General features: G+C 37.6%; 1 protein-coding gene across 1 annotated transcript in view; it reads right to left on the minus strand.

Annotated features, from left to right (window-relative positions):
• Positions 1 to 1,655: 1,655 nt before the first annotated feature.
• LOC145977793 (uncharacterized) overlaps positions 1,656 to 21,684 on the minus strand; it is a 35,776-nt gene continuing 15,747 nt past the window's right edge. Inside the window, exons 2-4 of the mRNA XM_083110079.1 lie at positions 9,866 to 9,936; positions 6,085 to 6,252; positions 1,656 to 1,952 (exon numbers count right to left, since the gene is read on the minus strand). Coding sequence (XP_082966205.1) covers positions 1,770 to 1,952; positions 6,085 to 6,252; positions 9,866 to 9,934 — 420 coding nt within the window. The 5' untranslated portion in view covers positions 9,935 to 9,936 and the 3' untranslated portion in view covers positions 1,656 to 1,769. The remainder of the gene's footprint in view (positions 1,953 to 6,084; positions 6,253 to 9,865; positions 9,937 to 21,684) is intronic.

Raw genomic sequence — 21,684 nt, forward strand, 5'->3', positions numbered from 1 at the left:
GAAATCTAATGAGAGGTAATTTTAATTAAACTTTGTTTACTAAAATTGCAGACAAAAATTCAGAGTTCCTAAGATTGGTTTATTTTACTTCGCATTTGCACTACTTTTGGCTAATCGCGAAGATAAGGATGAGTGAACACTCACAAAGAACACCGATGCCCAGGCCGAGATTCGAACCTGCAATCCCTGGCATCATAGCATGCTGTGCGGAGGTTAGCCAGAGTTTCTAGGAAATAAATGCGACTATTAAAATTTCGACGCCTGTCACCTTTACCATTTTTTTTAATATTTTTAAATAGAATTGATGTTTAAATCTGGCGTGGGACAGCCAAGTTGTTTAACTTTTAATTTAATATCGTATAGTACCTTGGAAAACGGTGTATGTAATAGTGCTCTAATCTGACTCTTCTTTACTAACTACTCTTCCTTTCACACACCATCGGACACTTTCACTTCACTAAAAAGAAAAGCAGTGAACAATTAGAGACACCGAGTCGATCACGGTATTCTCGTCTTGCTTTGTTTATAATTTGCAACCCCAGAACGGCAGACGGTACATCAACAGTCGGTGTTACTAACAACTGAAATATGATTATCTGCTAAATGAACTGTAGATCTACAATTTTTAGAATTCAATGCAAGAAATTGAATTATATCTCCAAGTGAAATTCTTCTACTGATATATTTTCCGTGTGATTTTTTTTACAAATATTAAAGTAAAAAATCCCCTGGTGATGCAAATTCTTTTGTACAGTAAATGTCTTCAATGTTGTCAACGTCAGTTGCAACACGTGAGTGTCTGTGTGCGTGAGAGCAAGGGATATGTGTTTTCTTAAGGAATACATCGATAACAAAAAAGTCTGGATGGCTCTTTAGACACATCTATCTAAATGGTTATATAAATTTTGGGAAGAGATTACGATCGTTCTTGCCAAGTATGCAGGAAAATATCTTTCTCGCGAATTACTTCTCCAACGAGTATTACAAATCGGTCAGAATTAGTTACTTCTCTGTGAAGTTGGCAACTATGTCAACACAATGTGAAAGCTCTCGCATCGTGCCACGACGTGAGCTGGCATGGGTGGTTGTCTTATGGCTGCCACTGGGCTACCACCCCACCTCCTCGCTCCTTAACTGCGGAGACTTTTTCATGCCTCCGCGCATGCCTCTGCGCTTAGGCCAGACTATGCTGGCCCAGAGCAAGTGAGAGAAGAAGCTGGGAATGCAGCGAAGGAATTGAGGCAGTCGTAAGCTGGAACGCTTACGAGATTCGAATCTCCTCGTTCGTAAATGTATTAATTTAACTATATTTTGGCAAAACAAGTGCTATTTCTTTTTCTGAGGGAAGAGCCATGGCATGGCGGCTCACCCCTTAAAGCCACCGCTGACAGACCCTATATAATATCATTAGACGTAGAAGCTTTTGGTCTATTATGTGACATCTAACATGTCCATAGATACATTTATCAAAAATATCAGGTAACACTAATATTGCTTGCTGCGGCTGTTCATGTTTCTTACAGATAGCAACACAGGTCACTGATAAATGTAAAATTCACAAGCAGTCTTTGACAAAATTGTATTCAAATTTATTTTACTCTTTATTTGTATATGTCAACTGTTGACAATGAAGTGATATCAAAACTAGGTACGTACAAAAAGAAGGAAGGAGACCGGTGATACTAATTATCTTCTCATTAACAGAATATACAGGATGTCATTCAGCATTAAATACATAGATTGCCCATGGGATTTTGTTGAAATTCTGCTCATTCATCAAATAAAATTTCTGAGAGTCCTATAAGCGGGACAGGACTAATATTAACCCCTGTTCGGCGGAAAAACTCTGTCCTTGTGTTCACTACGCCATGACGGTGAAATGCAATCTCAAGGTTTGTGGTCCGATGACCATAGTTCTTTGATGAGCAAACAGGCACAACTCTTGCTTTCTCCTGGGGAAGAAATGTGAAAAATACTTAAATTAAAGCAAAAGCTGAGCAACTCTGTGAATGTACGTCTTTCAAAAAGCATCAAACCTGCTTCCATCTCACATTAGATTATCAAAATAATGCAATTCACATACGAGGTCAGTCTCACTTCACACACTGTCTGTTCTTGCCCATAATGACTGGAAAACTGCAGTGAGGATATTTAGGAAAAACATTAGCCTCAAGTCTTGTGTGTTTAATTCCATTTTATGCTTGGATAGGATAATTGCTACTTGGCCTACACTTTTAGGCCATGTTTGAACTGGTTGGCATGCACAGGTTCTAGCCAGAAAACCTCTAGCTGCAAATAGTCCAGATTCAGGGTGTTCCACTTTCTCTCGGCCATTGATTTTCACTTATAAAAATCCAATTATTGGTCATAATGTAATGAAATTTGCTATGGACATACAATGATGTATGGGAAGCATGGTGACATCATTGTAGGTCATGTAGTCCTTGTGTGGGCACATGTGTGCATCTGGACGATTCTGCCTTTAATTCCAATCGTATAGACGTATGGTTTCAGTCTGAGTTCTTGGCCAGATGATGAGGAACTCCGTAATGCATATTTTCACTTCCAACGTCAGCATGCTAGAAATTGTGTCCTTCTTTGAAGATGTGTCATTTCCAAAGGATTTGGCCTGACCTTACCCCAGCAGATTTCTTCCCAGGGGGCATGTTGAAAGGAGAGGTCTATTCCAAGACAACATTCGGCTGGAAATTGATGCTGAGACTCCTGATGTATTGGTGGCTACTTTCTGTAACATGGAGAGGGGTGTACAGGCATGTATTGATGCTAATGGCGATCACTTCCAACACTCGCTGTGACGTCACCATGCTTCTCATACACCAAGGTATGTCCATAGCAAATTTCATTACATTATGACCAATAGTTTGATTTTTATAAGCAAATGTCAGGGGCCGAGAGCAAGTGAAACATCCTGTAATATGTACAAGCTCTAACCCTGCAAGATTCCTGTCAGATAATAAAATGATCTCTCCAAAGTTGGAGTCATATAAAACTGATTTTATAACCCAGTTATTGGGATCCTATTACAAGAGAGATGCAATAATTCTCTGAATATTAGTGGCAATGGTTCTACATTACCATGCAATGTTAAATGGGCATTATCCATTGTCTACTGCTTTTCCTTATACTTATTCTAACACTATGTTTCGAGAGAGCATTCTTCTTGTCTTAAGGTGAACAAATTTATTTTTGGTGGTGTGGGTTGAACGTGCTGACAAACTACTCCACGGCATTCCCCCAATTCTAGACTAATTTTTGCTCCACTTATTCTAGTATTTCTAATTTTTTGAGCATTTGAACCATATTTGCTTAAATTCTACCCTGGGATAACTTATAGGGTTCTTGGCCATTACAATGAAGGCTGCTTCTTTCATTTTCCTTAGTTTCCAATTTGATGATGATGATTTGTTATTTTACATCCACTTTATGCACAGTAAGGCTAATCGGGACTGGACCTACAGTTTTAAAGTGGAATCTGAACCACCATGTGCCTCCACCACAGTGGCGATCATGGAATTTTTGGGGTGTAGGAAGTTATGGTAAACAGACCAACGCAAGTTTTCGAAAATGCGTTCAATTACACAGTAACATGTATCGCCTGTACCTTGTAATGTTAGCTGCAGGCCCTCCCTGCCTGTCATGTGTGGATTAAGAACAGCTTTGCCAATACCAACCTCCTGATAAGAAAAGGTGCTGTTTCAACTCATAAATTACGCTAAATGTGATAAAATTATTCTAGGGTTTATTATTATTATTATTATTATACAATTATTATTAATTTATTATCATCATTTTCTGATGACTGTAGTAGTTTTAAGTTCTATTTTATTTTGCTATTTTGGAGTTTTGAACTGCGTTAATGATTATTTATTGTAGTTAAGCAACATTAGGATTTTCGACCATTCAATAAAATGGGTTTAGCATAGTGCTTCAAGAAAGTTGAAGAAAATCCCATGACTGGTAACGGCGTCAGTTTGTTTTATTTGTGACCTCCAACTCTTTCTACCGATTTCCTTTTATGAAATGTTCCTCCCTTGTTAAATCAAGGAGGATAAAGAAAAGACGAAAACAAGGCGATGGATCAGGGCCTGTAAAAGCTTGTTCCTTGGTCGGCATACTTCCTTTTGTTTGAAAGTACAAACAAGATCTGGAGATTTTCTTAAAAATAAATATTTCCTCAAAATATTTTCATTAGAATTCAATTTCTCTGTTTCCTAGGGATGCCTGTTTTTGAGCTGATGCTGGATTTTCCATTATGCCAAACGCAGACTGCTAGGTGCCAACAAAGTTCAACTTTTGCTAGGTTTAGAACCATTATGCTAGAGTTGGCATCACTGTTGAGGAACCCACGGGACCTTCCTCGCGGACCTTATAACTGGGCAGCCCCCACCCTCCCTTGCACTGCCCCTCACCCATCGGAGGATGACGAGAAAGGTTCCTCAGCGGCAGGCAAAGACGGCTGGTCGTCTTTGGGCAACAGATCTGGAACGAGCGGGTGATAGCTAGCACATTAATTCCCGACAGTCGAGTAGCAAACCTTGATTGCGCTTAAAATTTTATAACGCTCATTAAACTCTTAAAAAGTAGAAAACTGGTAATAAGTATAAATGAAACTGGAAAGCACCTTTTTTATATGCAAAGTATTTAAATAAGGTCCAGGAACCTTGTTTTCCGGATCAGTATAAATAGGGTCCAAGTTCCATATTGAAATGAAACAATACACAACTTGGACCAAATTTAAATTGCTGAATTTATGTGTTCCTGGACCTTTAACTCTGGTTTGGTGCTTGATAGTATGCTTCTTAGTGTATTCTTACTGCTGAATGATGTTCTCAGTTGGGGTATATACTGTGTCTTTTGAGTCAGTGTTTGTGGATGGCTCTCTTAGTTGTAGTTGGCAGATACCCATTGACTTTCATTGCATTTATGATGTGCGCTGTTGTTGTCTGAATGTTGAGCAGATTCTTCTGACCCTTGCTCTTAGAATTATTTTCCTGTAGTTTACGGTTATTACAAGCATAAGAAAACAGTTTTTCTTTGTGACGTTTCAGGAGAACACACGCTCGTTTCATCAGACATTTATTTTCATTTTGACTAAAGATACAGTTATAACTTGCTCTTAGGCAGTGCATTATGGCATTTTTTGTGCTCTTGGGGTGGTTTGTTCCATAGTAAACCTAATGGATGGATGTAAGCTATTCAGATGCTGGAGGAAATCTGGCAGTGTGTGGTCTTCAAGTGGCCATACTATGAATGTATCATATACAGGGTGATTCAAAAGTCTTGACATTTTAATAAAAAATAATTTCATTGACAAAATTGACAGTATTGCTAAAGAGCACTCTACAATAGAAGACAAACTCAGTACAGTTCAATGTGGTGGCCTTCTAAGTCTAGGCACAGCACCAGTATCTTCTACCAGAACACATGCTCCAACATAGCTGGTGTGATCTCCTCTGTTGCTACAGCTATTCACTGAGTCAATTGTTCTATGGTGTTGATCTTTACTTGGTACACCCTCAACTTAATGAAAGACCAGACAAATAAAGTGTAGAGGAGTCAGGTCTGAGAGCGAGCTGCCCAAAGTCTTGGTGAGCCACTGCCGATCCACCTATCGAGGAAGGTGTCAGCAAGTTGGTCCCGAATGATTCTGGTGAAATGGGGTGTTGCACCATCTTGCTGGAAAACAACAGTGTCTTTTATCCCATCTTGAAAACCATTCATTAGCGATGAAGGGAAAATGTTGAGACTTTTGAATCACCTTGTACATACCTAACCCATGTCTTACATTGTCTGGTGCTTTGGATTAGGGCTGTCTCTTCGAAGTGCTCCATGCATATGTTGCTAAGTATTGGTGATAGTGACGAGCCCATTGCCATAACATCTTGTTGTTGGTAGAAGTCAGTGTCTATTTGGCAGTATGTCATCCTCATACATAGGGACAGTGATTCTTTGATGACTTCAACGATGAGTGTTGTTCAGTTCTGTAGTGTACAGAACTCAACAATATGAACATGGTGGAAATTTACTTTTTTTCTACAAGTTCATAGTTTATAGAAGCCTTACCTCTTCATGAATACCATCCCACACATCTCTGTAGTTCCGACCTTCACGGTGCATACGTTGATCAAAACCTTGACGTACGTGACACATGACATCATATGCGCATGTCTTTGGATGCTGTTTCTTTGGCCCTGCACTGAAGTAGCTGGCTGTAGAACTGTGACTAGCACCCTATACCAAATATTAGAATTTGTTATTTTAAAATACTTATTTTAAACTTAAACAATTACAAAGGAGGAAACTATCAATGAAACTATCACCAATACTGAATAACTGTTTAATACATTATATAGTTTCAAGATACAGAGAGGTTGAAGTACAAGTGCTATAAAACTAAAGTACAGCTCTAAGCAAAGTTTTGAGTAGTAGAAGGTTTGAGGGTGAGTCAAAGGAACTTCATAAAAGTACTCGAAAACCTTGAATAAATGATACACTGTGAACTCTCTGGTATTCAATACAAAACATCATCCAGGTTCAAGCACATATGGTTCATATGGTGTATGATAGACTGTTTTAAGCATTAAACTTGCACCTCTTAAGAGCAGTGTTGTCGTCTACTGCGCATATTGAACTGTATAAAATCTTTCAAATGATAATCTGTAAATGCCAGTTGGACCCTCGCATGACTAAGTTTCTCAGCACTTCTCTGAATGAATTTTCTTGTTTTCATTTTTAGTTTATAGATACTGACTCGCCAAATGAATATATTCAGGTGAGATTTAATTTATTTTTCTTCTTTTTAACCTTGTAACTACGGTTTGTTGGTAGTGACAAAAATATTTCACTTGCCCCAAGAGTGTGGTCTTACCCCGAAAGAGAGAGAGAAAAAGAAAAAAACTTCAACTCTCTATGATAAGTAATTTCCCCTTCTACCTTTTATTTGCACAACACTGTTCACTAGAAAAGTGCATGCCTGAAAACTCCCCATCTGCTGAAGATTCATGTGCATGGCAAGCTTACAGATGTAGAAAGAAGTTTAATAATGGTTATTTTTCCTCCACTGACATCTGAAGAAATTTACTGTCCGACCACAGAAGATGAGATTACCTTGAGAAGATTAATCTACATGCAGAAGGGAAGAAGGATAGAAACATGGGCGAAACGACACTGTACGTCTAAACAAGTGTTCTCGGGTTACCTGGCAGGTTGATTTAACGTTAGTGTCAAACATTTTGAGTGTGAGAATAATTCATGCAGTCAAAACATTGGATGCCAATGTCAAATTATCAAATTAATCTGGCTGCAGTACTTGATTCATTGAGTTTGTGCATAGTAAGGCTAATCAGGACGAGAGCTACAGTTTAAAGTGGGATCCAAACCACTAGGCATTGAACCTGGAATCCCTTGATTACAAGGCAAAGATGTTACCACTACACGATCGGGGAGGCCCATGCTGCAGTGCAGTAATTGAAGCTACGGGGGTTTGCAGGGGGAGGGGGAATAAAATCCAACAGCTAACAAACTTTTTGCAAAACACCCCCCCCCCCCAATTAAGCTGCTTCACTGTCACCAAGTCAAGTCATAGGAGCATCCCCTCAGCTAACCCTAAAGCTAGACCAAACATCCCTCAGCTAACATTTGCCATTTCCAGCACTGCCTGGCTGGCAAGCTAAGAACACTTGTTGGAATCATGTAGCTATAAAAGCTACAGAAAGAAGAAAGAAGATAAAGAAACAGAGAAAGAGAGAGGGAGAGAGAGAGAGAGAAAATTCCTATTAACACTGTAGGTTTCAGATTGGTGGTTTTGTTTTATATTTATCGCTCGCTCTATTGTGATTTACAATTGGTTACATCTTGTAATATCCCCTCTCATTTTGATGATTTTTCATGGAAGCTTGTTTCCATAGCAATTCCACTGTAGTTGTCACCCAATTTTACCACTGGACTTGTCCATTTAACACATGCACACCTAACACAGACTGCCTTGTTTATTACTTTGTTCAGTTTTTTATTCATTTCCTCTACTAATCTCTACAAAAGAACCTCTAATCTTCCCAAATTAACACTAATTATCTTCTACAAGGTCTGTCCCAAAAGTAACGAGACAATTTTTTTTAGGGCCAATCATAAGGGTCGGATGATGGGTCTATTGGGTGGGGCGGTTGGTGGGGGATGTCAGGTATACAGTCTGACAAAACACAGTTGTCTCCGAGCTGTTCCAGCGTTCGGATTGCCAGCAAACTAAGAAGCTGTTTTAGTGTCACGACAAGGTCGAAAATGCAGTACGATAAATTTTAGTGTTAAACTCGAAAAATCCATTACCCATATGCTTCAAATGTTAAGAAAAGCCTTTCAAGACCAGACTTTGTCAAAAGCACAAGGCAATCAAAGAAGTAAGAGAAGTTGCAGGGTTGAGCACTGCTCAGGATGCCCATCAATGTCCAGAAGTGCCAGGCAAGTGATTCAAGTGAAAGTCTGTTTTGAACTCTGACCGATGTTTGAATGTGAGGCTAATCGTAGATAAGGTGGGACTGCTGAAATTGGTTTGTGCATCATATCATTTCAGAAGATTTGAACGTGCAGATACCTGGTTTCTCCACCATGACAATGCTCCATCTCATGTCCAAAGAAAATGTCGCAACGCTTCCCCACCCACCATAGAAGTCGGACCTCTCCCCGCCTGACTTTTTTTTGGTTCCAGAAGCTCAAAGTCGGCCTGAAAATACACCATTTTGGGATGATTGAAGAGGTCCAAGCAGTGCTCTGAAAGGCATCTCAGGTCAAGACTTCCTGCGCTGCTACAAATATTGGCAACAACGCTGGAACCACTTTATGGATGCTCAGGGGTCCTACTTTGAAGAATATTACATGTTTCAACATAGTTTTAATAAAACAATTTTTCCAGAATTAGTCTCATTACTTTTTGGACATACCTTGTATATCAGCTTTAGATGCTGTTTCTTTGTTTAAGTAAATAGATTGATCACCAGTAATATTACCATCTCTAAACCTAGCAAAGGCTATTAAATGAAGATAATATTGCTTGCTATTGTTACCCCACATCTGATTAGTTCTAACATCCTTACCTAATTTCTCCAATACAGATTCAAGCTTGTGATATTTGCTTAAATACTGTTGTGCTGTATCATCTTCTATGGAGTTTAGCACTGATCTGGATTTTTCATATAATCCTTCAGCTCTCTAAATTTTAGCTTTTTCAGTTGTTGTTGAATGATTCTTTCTCATTGCCACTTAAAAACGTTTCTTCAAATATTTTTTAGCTTCAGAATTTTTTCTTTTCTTTGTACTAAAGTAAATAAATCTCCCTTTCTCCTTTACTAAAATCATACCATTTCCCTATATGATTTCCTTTTATCCCCATTAATATTCAGCAACTTCTTCCCAGCGTAAGCTATAGTTATTCGACAAGTTCGATACCTGGTGGAAGCACATAGTGGTTTGGATCCCACTTTAAACTGTAGGTCCAGTCCCGATTAGCCTTATTGTGCATAAAGTGGACTTAAAACACCAAATTGTTTAGTTATTCGATAAAATCTCATTTGGCTTGCCCAAAAGAACAGTGCTTATTTCTGCAGCTTTATATAATAATTTCTGCTTTAACTGGCCAAGATCTTGCTTACTATAAATCTTGTTTTGATTATTCATAGCTTCCTCTTTTAACATTATTGTTGTATATTTTCTATTGTCCGTTTCTTGAGGAGGGCATTGGTAATTTCTAGACATTCCTTACTGAATAATTTCAGTTTTAAAAACTAGTAACTCTATTGCTGAACACATCTACATTGTAAGAATAATACATGGTAAATAACTGCAATGAACTTACAGGTTCCCGAGATGGTACTACTTTCGTAGTTGCAACTGATGGTTTGACTTTTTCTGAAACGACCGACATCCCTGAAATGCGATAGCATATTCCTTTAAACATTAACATTTAGCCACAGTAATTTAATTTAGTAATTCAAGCACATATAATGTTAATGACAACAGAACAGCATACACAGCAATCAGCATAAATTTCTGCTAAAATTGCAGGCTCGACTAGGATCTCTGGTGTACTGTGCCACTGCTCTATCAATGAGCTACCGAGCCAGCCCTGACTTTGCCTGATTTCTCGCTGCTGCTGTTCTGAATTGAATTCTCTGTCAGTGCTATTACAATCGGATCTGTTGCCTTTGAAATTTCTACACAGTACATCTGTGGGTGTTAAATCATTAGGTAAAGGCATCCGTACATCATAGATATTAGCAGACGGGATGCATGGATACTGAGGAGCAACATGGCAGATTCCAGTTTAATTATTATTTTTAAATGCTTAATCAAGTAACTGCACAAAGGTAAAATCACCAGTCAATGTAATTTTCTTCATACAAAAACACAACAGGTCAACTAATTTAAATTAATTTGTAAACATGCTGTCATTTTTGTTATTTCTAAATCTGTGTAGTGGTTGTCAATTGATTAAAATGAACTTATTTACAAAGGAAATGGTTGCTACTGTTTTAGATCTCTCACTAAAGTTCTACATTTCAGCCTGGAACTGTCAATTCTACTGAACATCAGGTAAATAGTCCCTATGAACCAGTGGCGTGGCGTGGATTTTTAAAAGTGTTACCGGTTTTAAGGGAGACTTGGGCACCTCCCCACCTCATGCCACCCCCCCCCCCCCAATGTCTTCCAAGTAGTTCATATAATATTAATCTGGTACGTATGCAATTCAATACTAGATTTTGGTAAAGTTATTAATAAGGGGAAAAAATGTTGACATAAGGACTAAAGTGAAATCGCAAACATTGGTTGTTGACACAATAATACGTAATTTGATACTTACAGAAACATCGAAGGCTACTTATAGAGCAGATCAATCCGACTTTGAAAATAGTTATATGATGCTGGGATCCCGGGTTCGAAACCTAGCTTGGGCATGGGCGTTTGTGATGTCTATTCATCAATTTAATCATATCATCACTCATCCCCATCTTCGCAAATTAGCCAAAAGTGGCACAAGCGAAGCAAAATCAATCAAATCAAATCAAAAAACTTCTATGATGCTGTCATGAAGAGAAGTTTTTCATTTGAATTTGAATTTTTGGGTGCGTCATGGTCATGGTCCACGTTATCCACATCTGAATTCGACACGTTTTTTTTTTTCACCCGAAAATAGAGTACATGGCCAACAAAAGAGTTTCAACAACTGCACGCATCCACATAACCACGGATAGTCGTTATACCATGAAACATTGAAATGTCGGTCATATCCAGCAGACGACTTGGTTTTTAAATCGTTCAAAATAGGCTTTGGCCTCCCTTTCGCCCCAATTTCGATTTTTTCTGCAAAATAACGAAGCGAAAGATTGCTTCAAAATATCTTCTATTGCACGATTACACACACTGTCCAGATAGGATGAACCCGCCACCTCGGAACTCGGAGCAAGCTTCATTAATTAATTGACAATGCCCGAAAATAACATAAAGACGAAAGACACCAGTCACAAAACTCCCACTGCACAGTCCCTCCCACAAACCGTTGTTTACTTTTGTAACACATGATGCACCCTCCTTGCCCCCTCCCCTCTCAGCATCGGCCCATCCCCAATATTTCCTTCGGAACCTGCAAGAAGTCCAGTTCTACTAATGTTGCCATCTTGGTTCTTTTGAAACCAGATTTGCCCAAATCGCGAAACTTTTCGTTTCAAATAAGACGTATGTAGAGCAGATGTAGTCTTCATCTGTTTCCTAACTACTCCCACTCCCATGTTTCGCTAAATCCACTGAAATCTCATTTCTGACACCACTACTATTTCGTATATTTTACGTCCTTTGCTACCTTTAAGGCTTTCGCTTTATAGGATAATCGTGACGATGAGGATGCATGGTGAATTATTGAAATAAAATTATTATTTCTTTGTGTATGTAATTATTAATTTTTTATAATTATGTAAGTAAAATAATAACAACGAACATTGAAATAACCATTTCTTGCTGAGGATTCGAACCTGCGACACCTGACACTTCAGAGCGTGCTAAGATAACAATTGGAAAATTATGCTTGTAAGTATTGTTTTCACCCAAAAACAGTTCTACCACCTCAAAAACATTGCTTCAATCCGAAATTATTGCATTCCTGCGACAACGTATGTCAATCTCAATCAGTATTATCAACAATTATCACAAATTCCTGTAACCGAAATAATATTATATGTGTGAAATATAGAATTTTAGGTTGACATTTTTATAAGGACAGCAGACCCCTTGACCATACCATATTATCTATTTATCTACCATCTGCTTTCTGGTGCTTATCATAACGCAACACAAATCAAGAGATGATGGGCTAAAATCCTAGGTAAGGTCGGGGAACTGTGGTGTGCCCAGGATTTTCGAAAGAGGGGGGGGGGGGATATGTATACTTCTCTTTTAGTAGTCAGCCCTCATTTTGTCATATTTTCTTGCCTCTGACATTCTTTTTATAGAAGGAGTCAATAGTACCCTTACTATTTGCATTATCCACATCTAACTGTTCTGGGATAACTGATATGGTTCCAGTAATTGGTATTTGGCCCCTTGTTTTCCAATACAAGAATACCTTCAGGCATCCCCAGCACTTACTTAGCAGGCTTGATGAATGGCACTAGGATGTGGAATATTTTATAAGAAATCTTCTAATATCCCAGCTATGGTAGCAACTGTGAGCTACATCTTAACATTGTTTACTACATACTTGTGACACCATGATGGCGTAGTGGTAATGTTGTCACCTTGTAATCAAGGGCCCCAGGTTCGCTACCTATTGGAGGCACATTGCATAGTGGTTCAGATCCCACTTTAAAAACTGAAGGTCCAGTCCCGATTAGCCTATCTGTGCATAAAGTGGACTTAAAACACGTGACGGTGCCAGCCTGAAACAAGTGGGGGGGGGGGGGGCTACAGGTTTCGGGATCAAATTCTCAGGGGGCTAACTAATACCGGTTAAAATGTATTTAATTAATACTTTATTACGGTATAATTTTATCACTGACATATTTGACGGTCAGAACTGAAGATAAATCACTGAGATGGTGCATTTTGTTCCATCATATAGAAAGTTACTTCGAGGCATGAATCTTTAATGCCAAATAAAATGCAACAATTATATTGTTTTCTTTTCCTAAACCATTATTGAGTGGAATAATATCACAGACTTACTATTTATATGAACAGTACAAAATACATCATAAAAACTACTCATTAACAACTCGCTGGATGTACGTATAAACACTACACGTAACACTACTTGAATGTAAGAACACCTTTTCACTATTGAAAAAATGAACCATAAGAAACTAGGATAAGACGTATGTTTTAATGAGCAGCTACAACCTTGTTTAAATCCAAAAATTTTGCAAGCTCTTTCAAGGACAGAACCAATAGAGCATTCAACCTCTCATTACGCCCGGGTTCGATATCTGGTGGTGGTACACAGTATTCGGATCCTAATTTAAACTGTAAGTCGAGTGCCAATTGCAGTTGATGGGGGAACGCACATTTCAATAACACAAAACTTATAAAGTTCGTAAAAGGCAATTTTGAATGTTTCAAGCTTTCAACCAAGCACCTGCTAAAGGTTTTGATTTTCATTTTGGTGATCTAAAAACAATTTTGAAATTAAATCTTCTAAAAATTTTGGCAATTTTATGTGAGAATCCCTTGTGGAATGGAGTGCACACAAATTTATTTTTAACAGATTTTTAATCTTTGTCTGTATTTCTCTTTTCCTTTAGTTTTCTTGTGACTTGTTTTTTTGATTTGGTTTATTCTGTTAGTGTGAAAGCCATTTTCTTTTGCTATATTAAAAAGCCTTTCTTCTTCATTTTTGATATCCTTATTATTAGAACATAGTCTTTGTGCTCTCAGGAAAAAAATTAAAAATATATTATCCATTGTTGTAAGTGAATGAATGAATGTTTAAAAAATTGCTAACCATTGTTATAACTGTATCTTTAGTCAAAATGAAAATAAATGTCTGATGAAGGGAGCATGTGTTCTCCTGAATGGTCACAACGAAAAACTGTTTTCTTATGCTTATAATAAACATAAACTACAGGAAAATAAACCTGTATAGATCGACAACAAGGAAAAAAAACCTTGGGACGAAAAGTTCCCGTGCAGCTTTCCCTTCTTACCTCCACCTCGGGTCATAAGGAAGCATGGTCCACTCTCCCCCCCTCCCCCACTCGTGGGGGTACAGTGCACAGGAGTCGCGGGTCTGCGCAGGTTGTTCTGCTCGTGGTTCCACTATACTGTACGTGCTTTTCTTTTTTAAATAAAGACATGTTTGATTGTCCGCAAAAATTGTTATCCGCATAACCTTCGGTCCCAATTAATGCGGATAAACAACGTTCTACTGTATTCTCTTTTCCTCATTTTACTTTACATGCAAAGGACAGTAAAAAGCAGAAGCTTCCTTGATTTTGTGATGAGCTTATTTCAACCGCATTGTACATGAATGTGACCATCTTGAATGGAAAACTGTTCCCATATTCATAAATTACAAAATTTAAGCTTTACAACGATATACAACATGATAATGGTTCAATGAACATGAAAAATCAGTGCAAGTGTTACAAAATCATGGAATGACCCTGTAGAGAAGAGGAAAGGAAAAGGCATGCTTTTCTTTAGTCTGCTCTGTGGCAGACAGGAGGTAAAATGTAAGGCCTACAGTTATGCTTGAATTAGTGTTTTGTTAAAGAAAAGTGAGGCATTTGAGTGGCCACCTAGTATCTTAACCAGAGCTGTGTGAAAGTTTATGAGAATATGCATAATATATTCTTGTATCTGTCATTGCAGGTTCTTCCCAAATATCTGCAGCAATCAGAAAGATATCAGTGGATGATTGTTAGGAATTTCTGGGAATATGTAAAGTTCTCCTCATTAGATGTATTTGAAACAGGTGGCATGCAAAATAGTGTGTTCTTAAGGTAAGACCTCTGATTTTATCACTGAGACAACAGTAATATAATGGACAACTTATCACTCCTGTGGGCAACTCTGTGTCGGGAAAGGGGCCTCCCTGATAGTGTAGCATCGTAGCCTTGTAATCAAGCGGTCCCGGGTTCAATACCCGGTGGAGGCACATAGTGGTTCGGATCCCACATTAAACTGTAGGTCCAGTCCCAATTACCCTTACTGTGCACAAAGTGGACTTAAAACTAGGGATTGCCAGATCCGGCGGTTGGTTCCGGATCCTAAAATATTTTGGATCCGGATCCAGAACTTTTGGATCTGGAATTTTCAGATCCGGATCCATTTTGCCATCCCACATGCGCTTCTTTGGAAAGTAAGAATGTGCTTATAACATAATGTTACCTGCTAATATACATATATATATATATATATATATATATATATATATATATATATATATATATATATATATAATATACATACATACACATATATATATAGTGTGTGTACCCGCGTGCACGATTTGTAATTAATTAATACACTTACAAGGGAGGTCTAAGTCTCCCCCTCCGATCTCCATGAAACTTGCCAGGTGTATAGAGGCCCCCCCCCCACCCTCAAATGTCAAGATGAGGAGAAATTGAAGTGTGGATCTGACCCCGAAACCACGTAAAAAATGGCATAGGAAGAAACAGGGGGCATAGGGCCTCTCTATACACCTGTCAAATTCCATGGAAATCGGAGGGGGACACAGGGGTCAGATGATCCCCACGTCAATTTGTACTCATATTGATATTTGAGGCGGGTTTTGCCCCCTAAAACAGTTTTTAGCTGAAACAAAAAAACACGTATTTCTTCCTTTGGGCCCCTCTATACACCTACCACGTTTCATGGAAATCGGAAGAGAACACAGGAGTCAGATCCCCACTTCAATTTGTCCTCATCTTGACATTTGAGGGGAGGTTGCCCCCTAGAACAGATTTTTAGCCCAAACAAAAAAAAAACACGTATTTCTTCATTTGGGTCCGTTGTTTATACACACACCTGCCAAGTATCATGGAAATGGAGGGGGACACATAGGTCAAATGCACACTTAAATTTGTCCTCATATTGACATTTGAGGGAGGGGTTGCCCCCTAAAACAGTTTTTTAGCCGAAACAAAAAAAAACACGTATTTCTTCATTTGGGCCCGTTTATACACACACCTGCCAAGTATCATGGAAATCGGAGGGGGACACAGGGGTCAGATCCTCACATCAATTTGTCCTCATCTTGACATTTGAGGGGGTTTTGCCCCCTAAAACCGTTTTTTAGCTGAAACAAAAAAAACGTATTTCTTCCATTGGGCCCCACTATAGACCTGCCAAGTTTCATGGAAATCGGAGGGACACAGGGGTCAGATCCTCACTTCAATTTGTCTTCATCTTGACATTTGAGGGGGTTTTGCCCCCTAAAACAGTTTTTTTAGCTGAAACAAAAAAAACACGTACTTCTTCCTTTGGGTCCCACTATTCGCCTGCCAAGTTTCATGGAAATCGGAGGGGGACACTTAGATAACCTCCCTTGTTAGTCTTACATTTTGTAATTATATAACACTGCATATATTATAATGTTTTATTTTAATTTGTAAAACTGTAACTGTAGAACAATTGTATAATTTTTGTATAACATTTCTATCTTGTTATATGTGTTAAAGGTTTCATCCTGGAATTGAATGTCTCACATTTATGTATGTTTTCATTTCCAATACATTCGAATGAATACATATTCGTTTCAATGGCATTTACAAAATCACCTCTGACATTTTATGTTAAACAAGTAAGATCATTTTTGTGCACGAGTGTGTTAGCCGTTGCGTAGCAAAGTATTTTAGGAACAACACTTGAAAAAAATTATTGTAGGACTAATGAAATATTTATTTCTAATCGAAGATCATAATACCTTTTAAGGTGTGGTAATATTATAATGGGATTGAGATACGAAACTCTCGGATCCGGATCCAAAAAATCTGGAATTTTCGGACCCGGAACTTTCGGATCCGGATCCAGATCTGGAACTTTCGGATCCGGATCCGTTTGGCCATCCCTACTTAAAACACCAAATCAATCAATGTGTGTCAGGAAAGATTCTATGTTCGAACATCAGGAATCTCAAGAAAGATGTCTGAGAGTATAATTTATATATCTTTTAGTGTAACTGAAGTAATTCTCATGAGATTAATTTCTATGGACCATACTACAAAAAAAGGGGTAAATGTATGATTGTTATGAAAGGATATTTTGCAGCTCAGATAAAGCTTGTGTTCCAAATGTTGTAAGAGTATAGTTACAGGAGTAACTGAGTGTAATATTCAGTACAAAGGATCCTGAAAAAATTTGAAGAGATTTCAAAATATTGTTATTATCTATTGATTCTGTGTGAAGGATGAATTCACATTCTTATTTTCTTTATTAACCATAAAATACCAAATAATTTTTTGTTGATGATGCTTAGTAATAGTTAGTCAATAGAGGTCACTATACAAAGAACACATGTTGAATTTGGCCTGACAATAATTTAGTTTGTAAGATGTTCATCATCCAGTTCCTTTTACACGTGGAACAACTCTCTGTACTGATGAAGTGAATTCATTCATAATTTTTATTATTAAGTATTTGGGTAACTTCTAAATTTTAAGTATAAGTGGCGATGTGAAAATTTATATCTTAATCGACGCCACGGGTCCAGGGTTCGAATCCTGGCCTGGGCATGGATGTTTGTTTTCATCAATTTCATCAGTCATCCTCATCTTCGCAAATTAGCCAATAGTGGCACAAGATGTGAAGTAGAATGAAACAATTCAATCAATCAATCATATTTTAATCTTCTTAAATAACTGGTTATGGGTATCCCTTATGTAGAAAAAGAGACCAAAACTGGTGGTGAACCTTTGACCACCATCTTTGTAAAAGAACTGTCCAAGCCAATATCCGGACCAACTCAAATATAACAGTGATACTTGGTTCATCTCATTTCCTTTATTTCAACAATGAAGGAGTATGCAATTACAATGGTTCAAACTGCTGTAGAAACAAGCCAGAGATACCTAAAGAGCTTCTTGGAACCAAAGACCATCCTGTCGGCACATTTTTTCTTGTAGGATTCTAACAAGCAACAAGCCAAAATCATGGAAAAATCAACAAACCATAAGTAATTGTGTACTACAATCAAACAAAGGGTGGTGTTGATTCTTTTCATCAAATATATAAAAAACTATACTTCCAGTCACAGAATATGAAATAGTAACACTGATAAGCCTTGTTTCCATGTTAATAAAAGATTCAAATACTGACCATGGCAAAATTTGTTGTAGAAAAAAAAATATACACTACAACGTCCATACACAAGTGTATGTATAAGATGATGGTTGGATCTTTAGATCAAATTATTTTGAAAAAAATTTGCCTTGGTGAGCATTTGAATGTTTTAATTTAATGAATTGTGGCCTTTAGCAGTTTTTTATGGTATACTCAATGGCACGTAATCTGGACATTCTGTTCTGGAGCAAAAGGAAACAACCAAAACATCTTCAATACCTTCATCAGCTTGGTTAAGACTTAGTATTCCCTTTCATGTAACAGAGAATAACACATCAAATCTTCCAAACAAACTTGAATCCCTTTTGAGAGAATTGAGTATGTATCCTGAAGTTAATGGATCACAATGTCAAAGCAGAGAAACAGGCCAGAAACAAACAAGGAAAACATTCGGTAACAGTTTAGTATATCGGAGACACATTTCTTCAATTTTACAGAAGAAACTACTTACGGAAATGAGTTTCTCCAAGGTTTACAACGTTCGTCGAGGTATTTTCTTTCATCGTGGAATATATTTGACCGGGAAATCATGTATTTTTCAAGAGAAATATCTCACCGACGCACAATTGCCATTGCTTTCATTTGCTTCCCCTATGAGAATCAGATGCTGCGTACGTTTGATGACGTAAGCCCCTGTCAGTGTTTCCAACACCCTTTTTTAAACTATGCTTGCCTAACATAATCAACCCTAAACTTATCGGAAATTGTTTGTCGGGCTATCCATCAGCTCCCGTGCATAATTGTTTGTGGAGCTATCCATCAGCTACCCATGCATAATGTACAATTTGCACACATGAGAAACACAATAGTAGGTATTTTTTGGTGAAGGTTGGAAACACTGCATACCGACAAAAGAATCAAGATGTGCCCGCCATATTGTGTGTTACAGAAGAGAAGAAAGAAATTTAAAAATTCACTCTGTATGTAAAAAATTGTGTTTCTTTTCGTGTAAAAAGCATAATGGCACCTTGAACTATGTTCCGCAATACACAATTGGTAAGTACGAACCATTCGAAACACAAAATATTAGATTTTAATGTGTCTCCGATATACTAAATTGTTACCAAACATTCACACAATTCTTAATATTTTCTGGGTACTATTGTAGTATAAGGGAAACACCTATAAATCATATTTTTCACATTGCTAAAGTACTATTTTGGAATGCGGAACATTTCATAAGGTGAAGTAATGCATTTCTAACTACGATAATGTCTATTTCTTACATTTACGAGTACTTACTGTTACTTGTTATTTCGATTCTGTAACACATTATGGCGGGCGATAGCGTACTGGTTCAGGGCACGCTGTGCGAGTGTTTTATCAATTTACGCAGTGTTGCAACCTCGTTCACCGGAAAATACCTACTTTCGTGCCCAGATTTGAAATTATGCTAATATGTCGCAAACCATTGACGTTAGCCTCACAAACCATTGACGTTAGCCTCACAAACCATTGACGTTAGCCCCACAAACTATTGACGATAGCCCCAAAAACCATTGACTTTAGCCCCAAAAACCATTTTCCGTAAGGTTAAGTTAGATTAGGCAAGCATAGTTAAAAAAAAATAATTAAAAATACTCGACACGTCATGTTCTAGTGAAAACACGGCGAGGCTGAAACACTGAGTATGGGGTTGCATCATCTTAACACACGGAACATTGTACTGTCGTGCAGAAATCAAATGGCGGCAGCACAAACAGCATGTCGGACAGAGATTTTTGCAGAAAAGGACATGTTTTCGCATTAAAATCGATCAAAACTAGATTTACAAACTTCCACAACGCTACAGAAAATGATTTCTGTAAGTACTTTCTCCTGTAAATTTGAAGAAATACGTTTCCCTTATACTATAATGTTACCATTTTCTGTGCAGAAACTTTTCCTGATTTTCAAGACATTTCTTTAAAATCATGTCAAAAAGGTACCAATAAAATTACCTGAATCTGGTGTACTATTATTAAGTTTATGAAATGTACAAAGGTATAAATAATATGTTGTTTTTCTTACATAAATCCAATCAGTAACACTTTACTATACCGGAAACGGATTTCTTCAAATTTACAGGAGAAACTACTTACGCATATCATTTTCTGTAGCGTTGTTGATGTTCGGGAATGTAGTTTTGATCCATTTTAATGCGAATGCATGTGGTTTTCTACGAAAATCTATTTCTGACGCGCTATTGCTGCTGCTGCCATTTGCTGTCTGCACGTCATCTAGGAAAACCGATGTTGTCCGTACATGTTAAATTGAACGAAAGGAGTGCTAGTGGAACCTAACCTAACAGGCCTAACCTAACCTAGTAGGCATACCTCATCCCCGTGATGGTTCGTGGGGCTATCGTGAATTTTTGGGCTAATGTCAATGGTTTTTGTGGCTACCCGTGGATGGTTTGTGGGGCTAACGTCAATGGTTTAATAATTACTCTTTATGTAAAAAATTCATCTTCTTTTTTGGTTAATTTTTTTTTTAAATTTAGGTATTTTTCGTTAGAAATTCATTATTTCATCTAAAGAAATGTTCCGCAATGCAGAATAGTACGTTAGCAATGTAAAAAATTGCAAAATAAATCATTGATAGGTGTCTCCGGTATAGTAAAGTAGTACCATCCAATCTAAATGTGTCATTCACACGATGGGTGAGAATTCACCCATTGTAGTATTGATGTGATTTTATGCGAGTGTATTATATAATGTTTCATCCGAAGAGGTGACAGCAGTTTAATTTCGCGTCACACTTGTAATTTTACTTTCTTATTTGTGTATAACAGGATTAAAACAATAATAAATTTGTTAGCTACGATCAATTAAACTACTGCTATTTGGTTGCCAAGTTCAGTCTTAAATAATTTCCTCTATGGTCTCTATACGCTTCTCTTCGAACTGGGTACACAGTACGAAGATATATTATCGTTCTTATTGTTTCAATAGACTACCGATCTTATGAACAATCAACCTCAACCATTTTGTCCTATTATAGGAATGAACACACTAAACACAATATGAACACAAACAATCCATTAGTTAAGATTCAGTGCCGGAGATTCGAGTATTATGTACTTCCTCGGTCAGTAGCAATTTTCATCGCCATCTTGAATCAAAACACTTGCGCATGACACGTCACTGCAGATGACGCTCTTATTTCAGATGTATGAACATAGCATCATGACACAAATTACGCATGCAATTGTACTTTAACTCCTCATAAAACCATTTATTCTTAAAGAGTTTTTTCATTACGTATTTCCAGATTGTTTTATTATTATTATTATTACGAAGAAATTTTCTTTTTCCTCCGCGAATCTTTGCCTTTGCGTTTGAAGCAATTGCGTCAATCCCA

Source organism: Lepisma saccharinum, chromosome 23, assembly GCF_977018435.1.
Source record: "Lepisma saccharinum chromosome 23, izLepSacc3.1, whole genome shotgun sequence".
NCBI lineage: Eukaryota > Metazoa > Arthropoda > Insecta > Zygentoma > Lepismatidae > Lepisma > Lepisma saccharinum.